At 37.5% G+C, this 24,770-nt stretch overlaps 1 protein-coding gene and 2 pseudogenes across 4 annotated transcripts in view; all 3 read left to right on the plus strand.

Moving 5' to 3' along the window:
* Nucleotides 1-3,021, plus strand: part of PTGER3 (prostaglandin E receptor 3) — an 80,930-nt gene extending 77,909 nt beyond the window's left edge. For 2 of the 4 annotated variants that reach the window (XM_089920967.1, XM_022581098.3), the window contains 2 exons: nt 234-325; nt 2,831-2,918. In XM_089920967.1, coding sequence (XP_089777093.1) covers nt 234-325; nt 2,831-2,834 — 96 coding nt within the window. In that variant the 3' untranslated portion in view covers nt 2,835-2,918. Of the gene's footprint in view, nt 1-233; nt 330-2,830 lie in introns of those variants that run through there. The other 2 variants (XM_089920947.1, XM_089920943.1) reach the window with 2 other exon arrangements.
* Nucleotides 3,022-7,293: 4,272 nt separating this feature from the next.
* Nucleotides 7,294-20,320, plus strand: LOC149750727 (protein-L-histidine N-pros-methyltransferase pseudogene; annotated as a pseudogene).
* A 2,424-nt stretch (nt 20,321-22,744) lies between these two features.
* Nucleotides 22,745-24,424, plus strand: LOC111178424 (eIF5-mimic protein 2 pseudogene; annotated as a pseudogene).
* Nucleotides 24,425-24,770: the final 346 nt, after the last annotated feature.

Consider the following 24,770-nt stretch of genomic DNA (forward strand, 5'->3'; position numbering starts at 1 on the left):
GGTGTGTCAGTGTGGGAAGAAATAGAGTGTGGGTCAAAGCACAGAGGCAGGAATGAGACAGTCTCGGGGAGATAATATCTAAAACATCTTTGTTTTACTCGGTCATAACCGATGGGCATTGATGTATGGATTGGGGCTCTGCTGTTTTTTTTTTAAATGTTCAGGGAAGTGTCATCTGATTAAAGGAGTCATAATCAATAATTCGTCCACTGAAACCCTCTGTCTGTTCACAGATCAGGCACCACACAAACAACTATGCATCCAGCTCCACCTCTTTACCCCACCAGTGCTCCTCAACCCTGATGTGGAGTGACCACTTGGAAAGGTGAGATGTAGAAGCGGTCTGGATCTACAGCTTAGCCCTCCCCGATCTCTCTGTTCTGATCCGAGTTCATGTTACAAAGGCAGAATACCTCTAAGAATTAAAATGCAAGCTAAGCACACACATCTGATTAAGGAGGACTAGATTCCCCAGAGGAGCTACTGTTGTTTTTTACAACTTCATTTACATTTCCTCCAATTAAGCTTTCTGAGACTGGCTCCAGGCTGCTCTTGGAACTGACGAACTCTCATGTAGTGAAAGAGCCTGCACATCACTTTTCATAGTAAGAACAGTCTCCAGGAGTATTTCTTAATTTTTTTAAAAATTGAAGTATAGGTGATTTACAATGTCATGTTATTTTCAGGTCTACAGCACAGAAATTCAGTTATACATATATATATATAATATATTATATATATATTATATATATATAAAATATATATATTCTTTTTAAAATTCTTTTCCCTTATAGGTTATTACAAAATACTGAGTATAGTTCCCTGTGCTATACAGTAGGTCCTTATTGGTTATCTATTTTGTACGTAGTATTGTGTACATGTTAATCCCATCCTTCCAGGAGTATTTTAAAGCTAAGTGACCCCTGTTTTGCTTAGGCACCAGAACTCAGCATGTTCGCCATATGTTTAGCACACTCTTACCTGCTCTTTCGATTATATCTGCTTTGTATAAAACATATATTTCAATGAATGAACATTGCAGAAAGCAGAACATAATGCCAAATGTGATGCACATTTGGTCAGACTAAATTTCGAGCATTAATTTCCTCCCTCAAACATTTTCTTTCAATATTCTTGTTACTGACTGTAGGGTTAACTGAATGAATAGTCTTCTGTGTGTCATCGCATTGTGTGATCTTTTTTGTTTTAATGAGAGCATGTAAAAAGTTTTAATTTATTTTCAAAGATAGCACATGTCTTTTCAAATAAATTGAACCCTTCATTTTTAATGGAAAGTCAGCATGTTCGTTTTATTTCATTCCCTGGGTACAGCTGGGTACAATAGCTCCTCTACTCAATATAAGTTGTTATGACAGATGTGGACATTCAAGCAGCTCAATTTCTTTGACCATTTGTTCTCCCATAGTGGCAGTAACTGAGAGATAATCACTTCTGCTCTTCAGGGCAAGATCTAAATGTGTTTTTCAATAAATACTGTGTAACAATGCCCAAAGGATAAGAATAAGCTGGTTGCTTCTGGAACATACCTCAAAAATCACAAAGCCAATAAAGTTTTTACTCAACTCACTTTTATGATCTTATATCCTTCCCCTGGATATCTGCCTGTAATATACATATTACAGGCACTGTTTTGCTATGAACACAGATCCCTTGGAAAACAAAAGAAGGGAAAAGAAGGGAGATACCCAGCTCCCATCTCATTATTGGTAGGTTCATGCTAATCCCACCTTTAATTTTTTAAAGTAAATCTTATCGTACTTCCTCTCATTATATAAATAAGCCAGGCTCTCTATAGGAACTTTGGAAAATAAAGAAAATTAGAAAGAAAGGCAACTTACTAAACTTTACTTCCACTACTCAAGAAAAACCCACCATCATTTTAGTGTATTTCTCTCTTCATTTTCCCCTACACTTTCCTTGATTTAGTTTTACATACTTATGATAATATATACTCATTATTGTGTCTTGTTTTTTTACTTCATTTAACATAAAATAAGCATTCCTCAGATTATTTACAAATTACTTTTAAGCTAACTTTAATATTTATGTAATAGCCTATTAAAAGAATATACTATAGTTTACTTAATCATTATGTGTGTTCAAATTTGGCACCATGATGAATAGAGTTGTATCTATTACCCAAAGACTGAAATGCAGAATTAAAAAAAAATTTGTGATTGTTTTTACCAAAAGTATACTTTAAGGAATAAATAATATATAAATTTTTAATATTCTTGAAAGATGCCTATAGTCTGACTGCTTTCAAAAAGAATTACTAGAGATTTAAAATTTCTTCAGCAATGTGTGAGAGTTTCTACTTTGCTTTATTCTAACCAGCACTGTATGTTATCTTAAAACACACACACAATACTTTGTTGGTTTGATAGGAGAAAAATTGTATTTCATGGCTCTTTTAATCAGTACTCTTCCTGATGTTTTTAGAGTGCGGTTACATACTGATTAGGGCTTGTTTTTAAGGCAAGATTATTTGACCATTCAATGTTTATACAATTGATATAGTTTTATAATTTGATTATTCTTCTGGATTACAATCTTGGAAACCAGAAAAATTGCTCAGAATGAAAGCATACACTTAGTGTAATTAAATGAGCCGGAGGCTTACATGATCCCAAATCCAGAATTATTTAAATTGCTTTTATTTACAAAACACAGATGTAATTACTTCAAACAAGAATGTTTTGATGTCTAAGACATTATATTTCACACTTACATCTTAGTCCTCACACCATACAAAAACAAAAGTATTCCTATCCATGCTTACTATATCTTTTTCTCTTTATTCTAACAGATAATGAAAGAACGGAGTTGGACTTTTTATTGTAATTCCTGCTTCCCTGAGTTTGTGTATTTCTTCCTACTTGAGAAGGAGAATTTTATATTTTGATTTTTTCTTCTTTTTCATCTTTTAAAAAATTTTAATGTTTTTTCTTGTCAGTAATATCCACTGAGACCAAATTTATTACTGTAATATGTGTCTTTGAGTATTAAAAATTGGTTTCTGGGACTGGATTTTGAATATATATTTAAGAAGCTGGGCACAATTGCACAGGTGGTGACTGACGAAAAAATGAGAAAAAGAAAACCCCATCCTTCATGAGTTTTACCCCAACTTCAAACCCTTATGTGAATCTCAACTGATGTGGATATCTTTACATTTTATGGTAGTTTTGATTTTACAATATGAGTTTGTAAAATCAGTAAAAGATTTTGTCAGTGAAAAGTCAACTTACTGAGAGCAAGAATTCAATTAATAAGACATAAACTTCACGAGATAGAAAAGGATGCCAAATGAAGGTAGGAGGGTACCATGACCAAAGATATTTATGCAAAATGTGTGATTAATGTTTTGGAGATGTGTTCTTCTGGGCTAAGCTGGGAACTAAAAGTCCTTAAGTCTGTATTCTGGTTATATGTCATTTAGTAATTCAGGAATCAGCATAATTGTTATTTCTCTGTCTTTGAAGACTGAAAGGTGTGATGCAACGAAGAGCTGTCTTGAAATGTCATAGAAAATAATAATGAAGCTAAGGGGTGAACTGTTGAGTTGGAGCATTAAAAAATCCAGGTGCAGCCTCTGATCCACCACTATCAATTCAGCATTTCTTACAATTTCTTCTTGGGTGGCATACAAAAGACAAAATTAATAAATGACATAGTTATCAACTATCAAGTTTTGTTACTTTTTTTTTTTTTTTTTTTTTTTTTTGCGGTACGCAGGCCTCTCCCGCTGCGGAGCACAGGCTCAGCAGCCATGGCTCACGGGCCCAACCGCTCTGCGGCATGTGGGATCTTCCCGGATCGGGGCACGAACCCGTGTTCCCTGCATCGGCAGGCGGACTCTCAACCACTGCGCCACCAGGGAAGCCCAAGTTGTGTTACTTTTTTATGAAATAAAAGGGTCTAGTTTGTCTGAAATAAGAAATTCTGTTAACTTTAAAAAAATACTTTGAGTCATCTACTATCTCTCAGCTAATGTACACTTACCTGCTCATAAATTCAACCAACATTTCTTTCTCTTGTCTTTCTTTCCCACTCCTTTCCTCCTTCTTTTCCCTCACCCCATTCACTTAATTCAACACATATTTATTGAGTGTCCCTTCTTTAGGCACCTAAGGGCCATGCTGTCACCTACGAGGATATCTTAGAAAGAGATGATAATATGGTATCAGTAGTTTTGCAGTAGGAGCCTATACTGTGACTCTATTGTCATTTCTGTCAATGAGATGAAACCAAAATAGTTGAATCATTTCCTTCTGGCTAGTTGAACCAGTGTGAAGTAGCTTCAAACTACAATTATTTTCATTAAATATGTATTGAAATTCAAGCACCATGTAACTGGCAGGAAACTGATACTGTACACAATCCCTTTATTCAGGTTTAAATTCAACATATTTTATTGAGCAAGTAGAATTTGCAGACCATCAATAGGAATATCCATACTCCTGTTACCTATCTGTCCATCATCCAGCTATGTGGTTGTCTAGCTGTCATCTATTTACCATTTTATTTTTACAAAAGAGGGTAAGGTTTACAGAGGGCTTGCCCAATGTCACTTAGCTAACATAAGTAGGAATTCAGATCCAAGTTTAAGTTTTTTGATTCCAGGTTTACTGTTCTCCCTACAGCACAGTGGGATGTGAGACTTATTACAATGATATTCCATTTATAAGACAATGTGATCTAGTAATAAAAGCATGGGCTTTGGAATCAAACTCATTAGCTCTGTGAACTTGAGAAAGTTAATTAATTTCATTGAGTCTCAATGAATTAAACTGTAAACTAAAGACAATAATACTTACCTGTGGGGTTATTGTGAAAAGGTACATAAAGTGAGTGTAACACAATAGGTACTCAATAAGTAACTCAGTAATTAACTGTGATTAATTCTTTATCTAGACTTACCTCCAACTGTATAATATGAGTTCTCACTTTCAACTGTAAACTGGCTTCCTGACTGTAGGTTGAAATGTCATGGACGGAATCAACGTTATGTAACAACAGATCCCTGGATGCTGTTCTTCTTGATTCTAATACCTCATGGTTATTTTTGCCCACACAAAACCTACTCATCTCCCACATGTTAGAATCTCACCTTGTCCTTAGGCCTTGGACAATTTAAGTACAGAAGCCTCTCCTTATCTGTGATTTCAGTTACCAGTGGTCAAGCGCAACCTGAAAATATTAAGTGGAAAATTCCAGAAAAAAACAATTCATAAGTGTTAAATTGCATGTCATTCTGAGTAGGTGTGATGAAACCTCCTAGGGTTCTGCTCTGTCTTACCTGGGATGTGAATCATCACTTTGTCCCCTGTATCCCACTCATTAGTCACATGGTAGCCCACTCAGTTATCAGATCCACTGTTGAGGTTTTGCAGTGCCTGGGTTCAAGCACTTAATATGCTTTTTACTTAATAATGGCCCCAGGGAATTCCCTGGTGCTCCAGTGGTTAGGACTCCGCGCTTTCTGCCACCAGCCTGGGGTTCAATCCCTGGTCGGGTATCTAAGATCCCCCAAGCTGTGAGGTGTGGCCAATAATAATAATAACAATAATAATAAAAGCCCCAAAGCCCAAGAGTAGTGATGCTTGGCCATTCGGATATGCCAAAGAGAAATTGTAAAGTGCTTCTTTAAGTGTAAAGTGCTTCCTTTAAGTGAAAGTTCTCAATTTAATAAGGAAAGAAAAAAAAATATGCTGAGGTTGCTAAAATCTACATAAGAAGAACTCTTCTGTTCTTGAAATTGTGAAGAAGGAAAAAAAGCTAGTACAATAACGATTGGTTATTATCGTTAATCTCTTACTGTACCTAATTTATAAATTAAACTTTAAAAGAGGTACTTATGTATAGGAAAAAACATACTATATATAGGATGCAGTACTATCTGTGGTCTCAGTCATCCACTAGGGTCTTGGAATGTATTCCCTGAAAATAAGAGAGGACTACTATGTCTTTGTTATCTGCTTACCTCTCTCCCCAGCTCTGAAGTTATATAGTGCTCATTTCGATAATTACTGTATTATTCCTTAAATATTTTCACTATGCCTGTCTTTTTTCCCTTGACAAAATTCTATTTCATGGTTGACAGACACATTTCTTATATTTTCTTCATGGGTCTCATAGCTCTAGTACAGTATTTGACACCACAAAAAATGGGCTGTATAGACCTGGTTCCTGACTACATATAGACCTATGACTTTTGCATTGGAAGAAATAAACTCCTGCCTACTTCTACCAACATTCTATTGCAGAGCCAGTGATTTCATTCAGAACCACTGCAACCCAGTGTGAAACAAAATAAAAAAAGCAAAAAAAAAATCCAGCTATGCTGTTCCCAAACGAGGTTGGGACAGGGTAATGTGAAGAGGCATGCCAAGCCATGCTGAGATCTCAGAGCCAAGGGCAAGGAAAGGAAACAGGGAATATTAGAGTTAGAAGACTGAGCTTCCATCAGAAGTTATATTTATCCAAATTCTCCCAAGGAAGGAGGAGTTAGGGTCATTATCTTTTGTATGTAAATGTGTATATGTATCTTATAAGGGGACCTTGGTCCACGAAATATATGAAAATTCAGACAGTGTTGAATTGGTCTACATTTTTAGTGTCTACAAGGACGACTTTTAAAAATTAAATAAATAATGAAAACTAGGTTATAAGGAAACCATATAAGCTACTTAAGAGAACAAAAGTTTTTTTCAACATCTTCAGTAGTTGGAAGCACATTTAAAAGAAGTCTATTGTTAAGATAATTGTAATTATTCAGACACCTTAAGGATCTGAATAAAATATACCTTGCTTGATATGCTTTTAATTAATTACTATGAATACTTAAATGTTTAACGGCTGTCTTAAAAAATATTTGTACTTATGTGTTTCATTAATCCAGGCTTTTACTAAATATTTTAATTCAAAATATGTCTAGGCTTACCCCATGGATTAAAATGTTTCTCTCTTTATTCATGTTCTAAGACTATTTTATTGTCATTATCTGAAATGCTTTTTTATATAAAAATAATTTGTACAATATGCATTTTTAAGAGCTTTTGTAGTTTTTTTTTTTTAATACTCAACCATATTGTAAGCCCCTTGTAAGCAGGACCTCTGCTTTTGTACCTACAGAGCCTAGCACTGTGGTAAGCACATAGAAATTGCTCAATAAAAACTTGATGGCAAGTCTAAGTGACCAGACTGCAATCTACATGAGTGATGCCTAAGACACTAGGTATGCACAATATGGGGAAAGGCAGCATTTAGTTGACAGTTGATTCTTTATTTACTTTTCCTCTTTGATGTGCTGTTTTGGTCAGTCTTTAAATCTGAGTGGTGCAGAGAGTCTTCTTTAGACTTCTTGAAGAAAACAACTGCAAATATTTGTTGAATATGGGGTGATTGCTGTTAGAAAAAAAAATAAGTGAGTTAGAAACTACATATAAAACTAACTTGTCTTTTGGTTAGCTAAGTTATTTCTTACATTGATATATGAGCTGAATTTTACTACACTTAGAAGTAAATGAAGGTATTGCTGAAGATATATAGGCTGTGGAATAAAATGAACATAATTTGCACATATGAGGGCAGTAGAAAATTTTCATTTTATTACTTTTTTGAGCAAAGTATAGTGTTTTCCTTTTCGAAATAAGTATACCAGAGCCATAGTAAATGAATAAGAGTCATTAGCTGATTTCTTAAAGAAAGTTAGTGGTTGCTGATCATGTTTTTTTATCAGTGTATTTAACTTATAATTGAAATATTAAATCTTTTTAAATGCTTTGGAAATAGACAAGAAGTACTTATTCAGAATTACTTAGAGAAAATAATAAAGAATAAAATTGCAGGTATACATAGAAAACATGAGAACTTAAGTAATAAGCACTAAAATACTATGGCACAGGAAGGGAAGAAGAGATTATACACTAAAAAAACACAATGCCATGTAAAATACAGGGTTAAACCGAACAGAGACTACCAATAGAAATTCAGGATTTAAACAAAGGGATGTAAATTTGTTATAAGACTAGACAAAGTATGATTTAGTAATAAGTGCTCCATAACTACTTGCTGATTGTTGTGGTGTTGGTGGGAGAGGCTCCTGCTTCTTCTGGTAAAGAATAGAAATAGATGTTCGGGCCTCGTCCCTGAAGGGGCTGGATGGGCGAGTTGGGTGCGATGGCTCGATCCTGGGCGGCGGCGGCGGCGGCTGGAGGCGGTGGCGCGTCGTCCCCCTTGCCCCGGCGCCGGCGGTGATCCGAGCGAGTGGCCGCGGCCCCCGATGAGACTGCTCGCGGGCTGGCTGTGTCTGAGCCTGGCGTCCGTGTGGCTGGCGCAAAGGATGTGGACCCTGCGGAGCCCGCTCACCCGCTCCCTGACGTGAACATGACGAGCGGCCCCCGCGGGCCGGCCGGCGGCCGCCGCGAGCGGCAGGAAGGAGAACCACCAGTAGTATGAGAGCAACAGAGAGAAATTATGTGCATCACTCCAGGCTGTCTTTGTTCAGAGTTACCTTGATCAAGGAACACAGATCTTCTTAAACAACAGCACTGAGAAACTGGGCTGGGTATTTATCCAATTATATCACTCTTTTGTGTCATCTGTTTTTAGCCTGTTTATGTCTAGAACATCTATCAATGGGTTGCTAGGAAGAGGCTCAATGTTTGTCTTTTCACCAGATCAGTTTCAGAGACTGCTTAAAATTAATCCAGACTGGAAAACGCATATACTTCTCGATTTAGGTGCTGGAGATGGAGAAGTCACAAAAATAATGAGCCCTCATTTTGAAGAAATTTACGCCACTGAGCTGTCTGAAACTATGATATGGCAGCTTCAGAAGAAGAAATACAGAGTACTTGGTATAAATGAATGGCAGAATACAGGGTTCCAGTATGATGTCATCACCTGCTTGAATTTGCTGGAGCGCTGTGATCAGCCCCTGACTTTGTTAAAAGATATCAGAAGTGTCTTGGAGCCAACTAGAGGCAGGGTCATCCTTGCTCTGGTCTTACCTTTTCATCCCTATGTGGAAAACGGTGGCAAGTGAGATAAACCATCAGAAATTTTGGAAATCAAGGGACAGAACTGGGAAGAACAAGTGAATAGTCTGCCTGAAGTTTTCAGAAAAGCTGGTTTTGTTATCGAAGCTTTCACTAGACTGCCATACCTGTGTGAAGGTGACATGTATAATGACTACTACGTCCTGGATGATGTTGTCTTTGTTCTCAAACCAGTATAAACATGTGGAGGTTGAAGTCTTCAGAGTCCACCCCAAGAATGTATGCTCCGGAAGAGGGTCTGTGTTCTCAATTATGTGAAGGGAAGACCTTTGGGGACTGCCATTCTAAATATCATGTAGGAATTTTAAAAGCCAAAATACTAATTATTTCTTTGTAGTGTGTAAAAGGAATGTTTTTAAAAAACAAAAACCCAACTCTTTGAGGATTTTTATAAACTCTTTACTCAGTAATGCAGGTCACACTCCGATTATGGAAGATAATTTTTATACTTAATTGCAGTAGGGACTCATTCTCAGGCAAAGCAATAGTCATGACTTCACATGGAACCAATAAATATGGATTGTTTTTAATAAAATGAAGACTGGCGATAAAGCTGTCCATCCAGTTGCAAATATTGGTTATAGGATATAGCCACTGATATTCTTTCATGTTTAGAAGTTCTATCGTTATTCAAGAAAATGTTTTTAATCATGCTAATAAACTTTTTTGGAGATGAAAAAAATAGATGTTCAAGCAAAATTAAGTAAATGTCATACTAAGAGAATTTGGAGGGAATAGGGAAAACAGTAATATTTTTAAATATGACTTTGGAAAAAAATTAAAGATTGAGTTAATCTTCTTTCTATATATCTAACCTTCCTTTAAGTTCTGTTAATCCTACCAGTATTTCTCAATTCTCTTCATTATCACTGCCATGTTTTAAATCTATGCCTCCATCATTTCTCATCTGAATTACCCCAGTAACCCATGTCCTGATTCTGGTCTTGGCCCTTTAATCATCCTCCATATCTGCTGTCAGAGCAATATTTTGTTAATAAAATGAAAATCTGTTTATGTTATTTTCCTTCACAACATCTTTAATCTTTTTCTATAACCTTAGGGATAAAGTTAAAACAACTTAACTTAGTCTATAGGGCTTTCTACAATCTAGTCTCTGCTGAGCCTCTGGTCTCCTCTTCTACATCCACATTGTTTTCCAGGAATGCCAAACTGCTGTCCAACCCTTTTGTACTTTCCTCATAATGTACCTTCTCGGCTGGATACTCCCTTCTCCTCTTCTGTACATGCTTAATCCTAACTCATCTTTCATGAGTTTCAACTCAAGTACCACTTCTATCAGGAAACCTTCTTCTTGATAAAACGTCCATCTGTGTTGTAATTTGTTGGTGTATTTGCCCATCTTCTCTGCTAGCCAAGGCAGGGATATGTTTTTCATCCCTGAGTCTGGTGTATGGCATAGAACTGGTATTCAATAAGTCCTTGCTGGTGAAAGAAACAACAGAAAGAAGATGTGAAACAATCAGCAATGCGACTTTGAGCAAAAGCAAAAGTTCAAGATAATCCAAAGTCCAAACTGTCTTTATGTTACTTAAAGCAGGTAATTAGCCACACTTTCTGAATAACCATCCAGCTGTTGACTTTCCAGTCACAGAACTAGGTTTGTATTTACACTTGAAGTTGGCAGAGATTCTGTGGAAGTAACTGACAAAACTGAGAAAGAGTGCCACAACCTTATCTCACTTGACTGCAGTTTAGATGCAATCTTAGAAACTCAAGAAAAAAATAACAAATTGAAATATTGCTCTCCAACTTGATCCTGAATTTCTTCAAAGGCAGAATACTGTAGTCTTGCAGAGACAGCTCAGGCTTTGAAGTTGTATAGTTGGCCTTGAATCCTGACTGACACTAGCTAGTCATGTGACCTTGAAGGTTCTATATTTAATCTCATTTAGCCTCAGTTTCTTTGTTTGTAAAAGAGTAACAAACACATTTTAGGGTTGCTGAAAAGATTAGATATGATATGTTTGAGGCCACTATTCTTAAGATCACTTTAAATCCCCAGAGGTAAAAGATGGTCCAAAGAAAGCCATTTACAGGATGCCTCACTTTTGAGTAAGTGGCTGGAATTTGGATCTGAGGAATTATATGTGTACCAAAGCAGCACATAGGCATAGTTGGGCCTCAATCAATTTTACTACAAGCTCTTTGCAAATATCCAACCACCCTTTAATCAGTTAACTTGAATTACCATCAACCAGCTGCTGAGCCAGTGAGATTTCCTCTGCAGGTGCCAGCAAGAATATTCCTGCCAAAAAAAAAGAGAAAGTGGTTTTGAAATAAAACTCCTAGAGTATAACTCACACTAAGTACTTGTGAAGTTAAAGAGGAAACAACCTGAGGCTAGAGACCCCATTAATATTGGAAGCAAGGCATGGTTATGGGATAATAAGGAGCAAAAGAGAAGTAGTAGAGTTGCCAGCAAAAGCTACATCACCTGGGCCTATTTCAGTGTGGGCTCTGGACTACATCGCAGTACCAGGGCCAGTTGGTATTAAGAAAGACTTCTCCCAGGGCATCTGTCCGTGAAGAGAAGTGCAGTTCTATGGTTGGCCTATAGACAGTATCAACAGATTAGGATTAACAGAACTCAGTGATTGTGCTATTCTTAACTTCTCGTACAACTATTGCCATATTGCAAAACCCACCCGTTGGTACCATGTGGGAAAATGACAGATGCAAAAAGGGAATTCATGAATACTTGGTTCAGTGTTTCTCAAGCTTGCCTAATCATACTAATCACTCAAAGTTTATTAAAATAGAAAATATTGGTCCCTTCCCTGGAGATTATGAGTCAGAAAGTTTGGCATGGGACCTAGGATTTTGTATTTTTAAAACAAACTTCTCCTAGGTGATTCTTCTCAACAAGCAGATGCGACAACATTGATGTAGTCCAGTGGTCCTCAAAGTACATTGCTAGACCAGTGCATTAGCATCACCTGGGAATTTATGAGAAATGCAAATTATTTGGTTGCATCTGACCTACTGAATCAGAAACCCCAGGGCTGGAACCCAGCAATCTGTGTTTTAGAAGCCCTCCGAGTGATTCTCACACGCACTAAAATTTGAGAACTCCATATGTCAAATGTGGTCCAGAGAGCTGGAAGTTGGGAGTGTAGCTGCAGTTTAGGAAACTCACTTGATCCAGATTCTCCTAGGACTAGGAAAGTCATGACTTCAATCCAGGTGCTGACTGCTGCTTTTCCCTTGACATCAGTCCTCCTTTTCTATTTTCTAAAGAGTAGCTTGATTTTGTGGATTCCTTGGTTTTCCAAATGATCAGGGTAGTGCTCCTCTCTCTTTTCCTACTTGAAATCCTCCTGTTGCTTAGCTCCCCCCTTAAAAACACTGGCTGAATGCCCAGTTGGCTCTAACTATTTATGACTGAGGCTCACACTTCTATCAAAATGCTTTTCAATGTTAGTATGTACCCAGCCAGGGGCTACGATATTTTTTCTGAGGAAGGTGTAAGCAGATAACAAACTGTCTTCTTCTGTCTTCTAAGTCTCATCTTTTTTCACCTTATGGAAGGCCAAGGCAATGCTGAAAGGCACTGTCCTTTTTTCAAACATGTCCATCATTTTGAAGGCTAACTGAGAACACCACTAATATGCAAAATATTCTCATTTAATGTATAGGAACAGAGATGAAAAGGGAATCACTAATCAGCCAAGGAGACTATTTGCTGCCGCAGCAGTGAAAAATGTGTATTAGTTTGCTAGGGTTGCCATAACAAAGTACCACAGACTGGAAGGCTTAAATAACAGGATTTATTTCTCACAGTTCTGGAGGCTGATAGCCCAAGATCAAGGAGTTGGCAGTGTTGGTTCCCTCCATGGACTGTGAGGGAGATTCTGTTCCATGCTACTCTCCTAGTTTCTGGTGGTTTGCTGGCAATCTTTGAATCCCTTGGCTTGTAGACACATCGCCCCACGTAGCATTCTCCTTGTGTGTGTGTCTCATGTCCAAATTTCTCTTTTTTATAAGAACACCAGTCATATTGGATTAGGGGCCCGTTCTACTCTAGCAGGACCTCATCTTAACTAATTGCATCTGCAATGACCCCATTTTCAAATAAGGTCACATTGTGAGGTGCTGGGGGTTAGGACTTCAACATATGGATTTGATTAGGGCAGGGGAACAATTCAACCATAACAGAATGGTTGGTTGATTCAGGGAGGAAGCTAAATCTAAACCCCAAGATCACAAGACCTAAATCATGATGCTTTGGGGATTTAATGGGTTAGGGATAAATATCTCAATGACACATGCTAGCCCTGGCTCCAATTAGGAAAGACAATTCAAACGTGATCATATTTCTGACACTGAAATATCTGGAAGTTTTTCCAGATATAAATAAAAAAAAACCAGTAAAAAGCTCATAAAACAAGTGTTGGGAAAGATATTTGTGTTTGTACCAGGTTTTAAATGAACAAATTAGATGAAAGTCAAATTGCTCTATTTATTTTGGGAAGAGTGGGAGCTTGTAAGAATTCCTGCACTTATGTTATCAACTCACATTGATTCCACTGCTTTGAATAGTCACATTTTTACTCTGGTAAGTTCCAAATCAGAGCAATATACTTATCTAGAGGTTGAAGTTTGAAGGGAAACCAAATGCTACTCATTTAAAAGAGGATAATTAAGGATTTACAAAGTCATTTGAACAAGTGGGCATTCAAACAGGTATATGATATTATTACTGAGCCCAGAGGGTAACGGTGGTCCAGCTACTGCCTTCTTGAGTCAGCTTGCTTATTTGGAGATTTTTATTTATGATTTCATGCCTGTGCAGAGATAAACCTTCAAAAGAGCATCACAAGCAGTGGTACCTCTGTTTTATCTGCTAATTGAAGTCTCATCTTGGGTAGACGGTCAAGTGCCTAGTCTCTTTGATGTGTAGGTCTGACTGTTGACACCAGGTCATGTGGGTGCTCTGGAGGTGTCTAAAAGCTATTCATGATCACACAGAACATTGTTCAGTGTTAATCTAATCCTGATTTGCAGGTTGTTCCAGTAAAATTCCATTGGCTGTACTTTTTCATTTCATCGCTGTATTTATGTACACCCCAAATAGTTTAAAAAAAGAAAAATAGTGGTTGAAAAGATGTGGACTTATGTTTCTGGGAAGTGATGCAATAGTTTTTGGAAAAATAATGAAACTTTCAGCATATTTCTAAAGTTCTTTTTTTGTATCAACACTTCTTGCTGTGTTTTCACAGTCACAGTGGAAGATTCTGCCAACACCCAACTGTGTTACTAATCTAGTACACAGCTGAACAAATCATTTTCTTAAAATGGTTCCCCAGTAAAACCTAATTGTAAATGCCTGTAATTACCTAGGCTATCTGTCTATATACCAATGATTGTTGGAAATAGAGGGAACACATTGATATGATCCATTTGACAACACTCACCACGTACTTAACTATGTCACATTTCACATTTCAGACTCTGAAACTGTATGAGAAACTAAGCCTTCTTTATGGTGGAGATAACTGCCTAAACCCATAGAGGTTCCCCTATTAGGTGAAGATGGAAATAGCTACCTGAGGTGGCATAAACAGCAAAATTTCAGCTAAGACCAGTCCTAGACTGGGTACTGGGAAATTCCTCTGTCTCATAGGTTTACGTTAGGTATCTGGTCAGTTGTCTGAAAGACAAATGTATAATTGTGTATAGTGATGAGATTAGCAGCCCTAAAATATATTTCTGAGAAAATTTCATCCATTAATAAATGACAAAATCAAACAGGGCTAAAAATCTTTCAAGAAGGAGGTTCCGCTTTTGGAACAAATGACCAGTTTCTAGTGATATTGTCAGAAATGTTATAAAGAGGTTATATATCTCTTATGTCTCTGCTGGGGAAAGAGGCCAAGGGCAGAATAACTCTAGGGTCTTCCAATCTCTGCTGATAGAACAATATCAGATCATTCAGAGAAGGAAAAGTATCTCTACCCTATTTTTGAATTGTTTTTCTTAATAGGGATTTTTCTTTCATTCCCTCCCTCTCTCCCTCCCTTCCTCTTTCCTTCCTATATTTATTAAGTTAATAAAATCTTGACTGTGTGTTACTTCAGGATAGGAATCAGAGAACAATGTGAATCTATATGATGCAAAGGGAAAAGAGAAGTGACATTTTCTAAAATTTACAAAATGCTTTCTATTCACTATCTCATACAATACTCACTACCATCCTATGAGAATGTTAATGTAAACTTCCATTTTAAAGACGAAAAACTTGAGGCCCATCTGTAAATTAGGATTTAATTACCTTGCTTTCCCAACATATTAGATGATCAAACCAGTGTTCAAACCCAGGCTTGCCTGGCTACAAATCTTTTATTTTCATTGTATCTTTCAAGATGTTTCCAGTGTTTAAAATTGATTGGGAAGAGATAGAATATTAGAAATTATATTAGCCACAAGAAAATAATTATAGTTTCTTTTTTTAATATAAATTTATTGATTTTATTTATTTATTTTTGGCTGCATTGGGTCTTTGTTGCTGTACACAGGCTTTCTCTAGTTGCGGTGAGCGGGGGCTACTCTTCATTGTGGTGTGCGGGCTTCTCACTGCATTGGCTTCCTTGTTGCGGAGCACGGGCTCTAGAGCACAGGCTCAGTAGTTGTGGCACACAGGCTTAGTTGCTCCACTGCATGTGGGATCTTCCCTGACCAGGGATCGAACCCATATCCCTTGCATTGGCAGGTGATTTTTAACCTCTGCACCACCAGGGAAGTCCCTATAGTTTCTTAAAGAAATGACAGGACTTAAAAATTTTGCATCCTTCCTCATTTCCTTCTCTTTTCATTAATGTAGGAAGAGATGAAAATTCCCTGAAGCTATGGGTATTATTCTCAGCCAGAACAAATTGCTATACAGGATACCTCACTTTAATTTTATTTTCAAGAGCATGTTTATAGTTTTTTTTTAACCCTGATGTATCTTCTTTCAGTTACTTTATAAATGTAGAAAGCATAATTTCACATTCCCAAATATATGACTAAAAAGAAAGATCTTCATTTTATAATAGCATGTGCTCTTAAAGTCAAGAGACATTATCAAATTTGCTCCTCCAGGGACAGAAAAAAAAAATCTGTGATAGTAAAAAGGAGAAAGTGTATTAGAATTGAAATCAGAGGTACTGGTTTTGGATATATACTCCTCTGCTTCACATCTATGTGAATTTGGTAAATGATTGAAAAGCTTAAACTTTAGTTCTATCATCTGCAATGAGGCTTAATGTGGAGATAGGGTGTAAAGTCACTGTGAATTTTCAAGTCATGCAAATACACAGTACTAGTCCTGCCAGTCCCACTCCTGAGACCATGGAAGACCCTGCCAAACTATCATGGTACTTTTTCCAGCAGATTCTAGACAGACTCATAAATGGAAGCCTTATCAAAGTCTTCTCTAAAGTCTACCCAGGAGACCTACCTGGCTTAATGGATCTAACAAGTTTCGGGAATCCTCTTTGCCATCCTGGGTTTGGGTGAAAGGTAGTACCCCACTGCTTTTCACCTGAATACCATGAGATGAATACCGTGTTGGAGCTTTAGTTTATTAACTCAAGTTATTTCCGTTAAAATGCAGCTATTTTAATGAATGATTTAATGAGTGATACATGACTTCCTGGGAGCAGTTTGTAACAGCAGAGTTGGAAGAGGGCAAAGAAAGCATCAGGGTACACAGAGGGAGAGAAAGTCATGCTCATGACTAGGAAGAAACTTGCAGGGGGAGAAGAAAGGGGAAGCGAGGGGATAAATGGCAATTTTCCCCCTGTTTCTGCAGTCTCTTCAGATTCAGTCCTGCCTACATGGATATATCCTTCTAGACCGTTAGTCTATTTACCATTACTCCTCCCCAAAATAGCTATTTTCATTGAACATCATCTATGGTTTGGCAACCTGCTAAGCACTTGATGTATTAAGTTGTCATAGCACAACTATGCTATTATCTATTTTTACAGCTGAGAAAAAGAAGGCTCAAAGAGCAAGTAAGGTACAGAGACTGGATTAAAACCAGGTCCATTTCAATCCAAACCTCCTAATTTTCTGCCAACTGAACTGTCTGTCATGCTTCTCTAATTTGGAAATTTGTATTTTCCTTCATGTCAAGAATGTGAGGAAACCTATAGCAGTCAAAGAGATGAGGTTATGCAGCAGCAGCAACAACAATACACCTCTAAATCTTAGTGTCTTAAAACAGCAAAGTTCTTTTCCCCTCATACAACATGTCTGTCGAGGGTTAGTTGGGGAGACTCTCTGCAGGTCATCCTCATCAGGGACTCGGGCTAACAAAGGCTCTGAACATCACTAGACCCTGCAGTGAGGGAGGGGAGAAGTGTATAGCAGCTTCTAGCTACTTCCAGAGCAAGGACTACGTCATGCCAACCCAAGAGGATGAGGAAGTACAAGCCTATCATGCACAGAGAAAAAGAAGAAATGGAAGTACTGGTGAGCAGAATCTCAACAGTAAAGATAGAATAATAATAAAAAACAAAACTGCAGAAGTACTGAGCTTATGAGAGCAAGGTCCTTTCCAGCTTAGCTTTTGAACCCAAACCTCCTTATTTCAAGCCTTATTCACTTGTTGATTTACTTGGCGAGGTGAGAGATTATCAGCAACCAGTCATTTTAAATATGGGCAGAGACAGGCCTATTTTTAGCAAAGCTGAAAAAACAGTTTGGTCACTCAAATTACCCAATTAAGACTTATGGTAAGAACAGCATATGGTTCAGAATTGCTACAGATTGCTGCTTTAGTCAATAGAAAAATTTCCACATGTATGGGGATAACTCAGCACATCCCTGGAAGAAATGCAAGAGTATTTTCACATTTTGTACAGAAAATATATATTGGAGTGCTCATAGAATATGGTGCCCCTTTCAGATGAAATGAAGTTTTGGATTTGCAAACTGAAAATCTGTAAACTGTCCAGGTAATTAAAGAATATTCTAATTCAAAATCATTTGACTGGCAAATGCTTTTACTTTTAGGACTCTATAAAACCTACATTGACCTTGAATTAATAAAGCAAAGAAGTGTGATGTAGTGGAAAGGGCTTTAAAGAAAGCAGGGTTAATAACCCCATCCTGAAGTTACTATAAGAGTTTAGTTAATCTCCTATTCTTTTAGGCTATTTATCATCTGTTATGTGGGGGATATTAATAAATAAACGTGGCAAGTACTACCACAAAATATATCTCTACCTCCAAATACATCTTGATACTGTCCACTTCTTTTCATCTTTAATACTCCTAATTCCGGAGAAACTCATCTCTCAGCTAAATCACCACCAGTAGCCTCCTAATGATTTTTCCGTTTCTGCTTTCGCCTCCAATTCAGTAGACATAAGAATCTTTCTTATTCCAGGGCCTTTGCACATGCTACCCCACTCTTTTTGCTATTTCCTATCTGGACAGCTCTATTTCTTCCTTTGATTAGCAATTAAATCCTTTCTTAAAGCAGTGTTTCTTGATCTTCCTATCTGTTGTTGTTTCCTCTTATTACTTGTTACTTCTGCTCATTTGCTTCCTTCATGGTGTGCCCGTCCTAATTTGTCATTTGTTTTTGTTTGTCTGTTTACTTCCTTGTTTTCTGTACTAGAATGTGAGTTTCACAAGGGCACAGACTAGCCTGTTCTTGTTCAGCCTTGTCTCTACCAAGCACAGTGCCTGCCACATTGCAGGTGTTCAAGAAATATATGTGCAATGATATAAGGGGCTGTTGTGAAGAGTAAGTGAGATAATTAAGTGCATAATTAAGTACCTAGGTGGCGCTCAGTAAATATTGGTATTCCCTCCCTTTTCTTTACTAGTGCTGTCCAATCAATCTCCACCTTTTCTAACCTATACATTTCCCTGCTGAAGGTACACTAGCATATCTCCCCATCACCTATGAATGTCCTAGAACTCTAACTAAATGCAAACGATACTGAAGTACAGAGAACAGAAAAGGTTACTCTTGGCTTTGATACATTTGTCTTTAAATACATCTGTGTTTTTGTGAATTATGCACTTACATCCTTACATGACCTTTTCTATACCAAATTTGGAGATTAGTAATCAGCTAGCAAACATTTATTTCTTACTATCTCTTCCTATAGGTGTTACAGTATCTCTAAATTTGTCTTGATCAATGGTAAGGCAAAATTATTTGAATCTTTTGTTGCCATTTTCTCTTAAAAGTGGAAATGAAAATATAAACATGCATAAACTCTGATTAAAAAGTCAGGGTAAGAATACAATTAAGACAAAGGTGAAAAAAGGACAAAGGTGAAAATAATTAAACATAATGAATGGTTAACCTTTAGATTTTATTGGACACATTGAAATTAAAATGATTAATACTGCATTTTAAAAGGAAAAGAATAAATTTAAAGAACAACATGAAATGCTAGAATTTATTATCAGATATTATATCTGAAAGGTGAGGCATAATTATGAAATTTACATCAGTTTAGCTCTGTGTGGAACAGAATCTCACTCTAAAATACACTTCTTGCATGTTTGGCTTTCATTTATGTTTTTAGTCTGGTTTTGTCTGAAAGTAGTAGTTTGCTAATGGAGCGTGCTCCTTTTTCTCCCTGAAAGATGGATGAACCCACTCCCTCAGTTTACTTATGAGGAATTTATGACTCAGTGAGGTGAAGGAATTAGTCCTACAGGCCTGTCTTAATTCTTCTTGATCAGTTGCCTGAATTACTTTAGAGTCAAGTTCTGCAGGTAGAGAGAGCAGTATTTATTTAAAAGAAACTCCTCATAGTTCTGGACTAATATTCATTTATAAATGGTGTCCATGCACAGCAAAGGAAACCATAAACAAGACCAAAAGACAACCCTCAGAATGGGAGAAATTATTTGCAAATGAAGCAACTGACAAAGGATTAATCTCCAAAATTTACAAGCAGCTCATGCAGCTCAATAAGGAAAAAACAAACAGCCCAATCCAAAAATGGGCAGAAGACCTAAATAGACATTTCTCCAAAGAAGATATACAGAGGGCCAACAAACACATGAAAGAATGCTCAACATCACTAATCATTAGAGAAATGCAAATCAAAACTACAATGAGATATCATCTCACACTGGTCAGAATGGCCATCATCAAAAAATCTAAAAACAATAAATGTTGGAGAGGGTGTGGAGAAAAGGGAACACTCTTGCACTGCTGGTGGGAATGTGAATTGGTACAGCCACTATGGAGAACAGTATGGAGGTTCCTTAAAAAACTATAAATAGAACTACCATATGATCCATCAATCCCACTACTGGGCATATACCCTGAGAAAACCATAATTCAAAAAGAGTCATGTACCAAAATGTTCATTGCAGCTCTATTTACAATAGCCAGGAGATGGAAGCAACCTAAGTGTCCATCATTGGATGAATGGACAAAGAAGATGTGGCACATATATACAGTGTAATATTACTCAGCCATAAAAAGAAACGAAATTAAGTTATTTGTAGTGAGGTGGATGGACCTAGAGTCTGTCATACAGAGTGAAGTAAGTCAGAAAGAGAAAGACAAATACCATATGCTAACACATATATATGGAATCTAAGAGAAAAAAACAAAAATGTCATGAAGAACCTAGGGGTAAGATGGGAATAAAGACACAGACCTACTAGAGAATGGACTTGAGGATATGGGGAGGGGGAAGGGTAATCTGGGACAAAGTGAGAGAGTGACATAGACATGTATACACTACCAAATGTAAAATAGATAGCTAGTGGGAAGAAGCTGCATAGCACAGAGAGATCAGCTCCGTGCTTCGTGACCACCTAGAGGGGTGGGATAGGAAGGGTGGGAGGGAGGGAGACACAAGAGGGAAGAGATATGGGAACATATGTATATGTATAACTGATTCACTTTGTTATAAAGCAGAAACTAACACACCATTGTAAAGCAATTATACTCCAATAAAGATGTAAAAAAAAAATGTTGTCCATTTTGGAGTGGGAAATATTTACCAGTGTACAGCCAACTCTTCTAGATGCACAAAACGAAAGACCCTCAAGGTATCTTCTTCACTTGTTTTCTTCTTGGTTGATCACTTCATAGGCAATAGGATGTTTACTTCCATCTGTTCTTCTTTAAGATTGATGAAGGTCAACCTGTGGGGACCACATCTTGTGTTTCTAAAACAATTCTTCTTCAATGAATCAGGTCTAGAAGAATGTTTGTGACTTTCCTACAAGCCTGCCGTGCTCCCTAACTTTTGCCAGATTCTGCGGGGATCTGCATCTTGACTGTGATTCATTCACTCTCTAGATTTGGCTTGTCTTGCAGTCACCAAAATTGGCCATGTTCTTAATATTACTCTGGATATGCAGAATGGGTTTTGGAATTATGCCCATATTTCCTAGCATTTGATCCCCAAAAAGCCTATTTTTCCTTCACTGAAATTACCATCCTCATTGCACTAGCCTCATTTCAAGTTCTCAATGGATTTGTGAACTGCTAGAATTTATTATCAGGTATTGTTTCTAAAAGGTACAGAAATCTATACTGAACAGAGCTGCTCTGGAATACACAGAGCTTCACTTATCTGTGCCATGTGTGTCTCTTAACATATGACAACCTGACCAAAATGTGAGCAGCCCCGACTGGAATGCATCAGTGACCACACAACTCTTAGCAAGCTAAATCTCAGTACAAATGTCCTTGACATTTTTCTCTTTTCAGTTAATGATGCATATCACTGCTTTCCAAACTCTTTCACAAAGCTTACAAAATCCATCCTGACCTTTACCATTTGTCTAACTTTACCACCCCTCCTTCCCTTAAAGTGTACTCTTCTGAACTACTTTTCAATCCTTGACTCCAATTTTAAACATGCCATTCCTTTTGTTCGGACTGTTCTTCCGTTCCCATTCAGTATCTCAAGTATACTCTGGTGTTGTGGGACACCTGAAGAGGAGGTCCTCCATCTCTCTGGACAGTTTAGAGATGTGGGGTTAATTTGATGTTGCTTGACTATTCATTTCATTAAACATCAGAAAGCGATTTAGGGCTTAGGGAAAAAATGGAACTGTATTTCACACATAGAAAATGATGAAATACTAAATGTCTTAAGGGAAAATATCTTAACTCTAGGGACTTAAACTGTTCTAAGCGTTTTGCACAGAAACAAACATTTTGTATCTTTATACCTGTAGGCATGTTCATGCGTGTACATGTGTTTATGTGTGTGTGTGCGTGTGTGTGACTCCCTCTCCATCACTAAAAACTTTTCTCTCAAACCCTTTACTCCACACATGAAGAGACATGTGGAGTTCTGTGGATAAGGTATAAATTATGTCTGAATCTATTCCAATATTTAACTCTAAGAACGTATTCTAATACTGGCAAAGCCTTTGAGAAACATGCTGTAATTCATCTATTTTTTTTTTTTTCTTTACGATAGCTATAGATAAAGAAAACATTTCAGCAGGAGAACCATACACAACAAGAGCAGAATTGTCAGGAGTAGCTCAGCTCCCATCTGGGCTCTGGTCCTTCCTTTAATTCACACCTGACCTCTATCTAGTTAGCAGCATTTAAAGATGAGGTTAAATTGTAGCAAAGGATGCAGAGAGTTGTAATACCCCCACTGAAGATACTTTCTGATTAGTAATATAAAATAGATTAGTACTGGCAGAGGAGACACCGCCGCAGTTGCCGCCACCTCCGGGATTTCTGGCTCTTTTCTCTTTGCCTTAAATTCGTGTGTCTTTTATGAATAATCAAAAGTAGCAAAAGCCAACGCTATCAGGCCAGCGTTTTAAAACCAGAAAAAGAGATGAAAAAGAGAGGTTTGACCCTACTCAGTTTCAAGACTGCATTATTCAAGGCTTAACTGAAACTGGTACTGATTTGGAAGCAGTAGCAAAGTTTCTTGACGCTTCTGGAGCAAAACTTGATTACCGCCGATATACAGAAACACTCTTTGACATTCTGGTGGCCGGTGGAATGCTGGCCCCAGGTGGTACACTGGCAGATGACATGATGCATACAGATGTCTGTGTGTTCGCAGCACAAGAAGACCTAGAGACCATGCAAGCATTTGCTCAGGTTTTTAACAAGTTAATCAGGCGCTACAAATACCTGGAGAAGGGTTTTGAAGATGAAGTTAAAAAGCTGCTGCTGTTCTTAAAGGGTTTTTCAGTGTCGGAGAGGAACAAGCTGGCTATGTTGACTGGTGTTCTTCTGGCTAATGGAACACTTAACGCATCCATTCTTAATAGCCTTTATAATGAGAATTTGGTTAAAGAAGGGGTTTCAGCAGCTTTTGCTGTAAAGCTCTTTAAATCATGGGTAAACGAAAAAGATATCAATGCAGTAGCTTCAAGTCTTCGGAAAGTGAGCATGGATAACAGACTGATGGAACTGTTTCCTGCCAATAAACAAAGTGTTGAACGCTTCACAAAGTATTTTACTGAGGCAGGCTTGAAAGAGTTTTCACAGTATGTTCGGAATCAGCAAACCATGGGAACTCGTAAGGAACTCCAGAAAGAACTTCAAGAACAGATGTCCCGTGGTGATCCATTTAAGGATATAATTTTGTATGTCAAGGAGGAGATGAAAAAAAACATCCCAGAACCAGTTGTCATCGGAATAGTATGGTCCAGTGCAATGAGCACTGTGGAATGGAACAAAAAAGAGGAGCTTGTAGCAGAGCAAGCCATCAAGCACTTGAAGCAATACAGCCCTCTACTTGCTGCCTTTACAACTCAAGGTCAGTCTGAGATGACTCTGTTACTGAAGATTCAGGAGTATTGCTATGACAACATTCATTTCATGAAAGCCTTCCAGAAAATAGTGGTGCTTTTTTATAAAGCTGAAGTTCTGAGTGAAGAACCCATTCTGAAGTGGTATAAAGATACACATGTTGCCAAGGGGAAAAGTGTCTTCCTTGAGCAAATGAAAAATGTTGTAGAGTGGCTCAAAAATGCTGAAGAAGAATCTGAGTCTGAAGCTGAAGAAGGTGACTGAATTTGAAACTACACCCTCAGTAAAGCAAACAGGAATTGTAGATAAAATGTCATGTCTCATGTGTCCTGGTTCTTACATCTTCCTACCTCCCTATATCAAGCATGATATAAGGGCCTTCATGGCAAATTTTATTTTAACTGTTTCTATGGTTACTGGAAATGTTGGATTTAGTTTCTAAAACCATGTTTTAAGTAGCTACAGGAGCTATAGATTTGAATCTAATGTTGCATTAGTCTTTTCAGTTATCTTCTACCTCCTGTATTTTCTACTGTAATAATGTAACTTAAGGCCTTCCACAATGAACCGTTCACTTTTTCCCTGGGTTTTCTATATAAACAGTTTTCAAGATATGATTTGGTTAAAAATAATTTGTTATAAAAACTCTGTTTGCAAATTAAACTGTAAAAGTATCCAGAGTCTCAGAAGGCAGTGATTTGTGTGATAATTTGGTATGCCCAAAGCCCTGCTCATCAAAGAAAATCTCATATACAATAATTAGATTCATTAACATGAATCTCGAGTATTTGGACCATTGCTTGCATGTCGATATTTTCTTGCATTTTTAACCCCAGATGTACTTGAGCTCAATTGTTTGCTCTCTGATTTTCATTCCTTAAAATGAAGCCATGGAGAACAAACTTGAAAGTGAGGTGTTTGGGAAATTGTATGTGGCGGTGGTGGGA

The sequence above is a fragment of the Delphinapterus leucas genome, chromosome 1 (genome assembly GCF_059928025.1).
Source record: "Delphinapterus leucas isolate spDelLeu-1000000601 "Yukka" chromosome 1, BTC_Dleu_Yukka2, whole genome shotgun sequence".
NCBI lineage: Eukaryota > Metazoa > Chordata > Mammalia > Artiodactyla > Monodontidae > Delphinapterus > Delphinapterus leucas.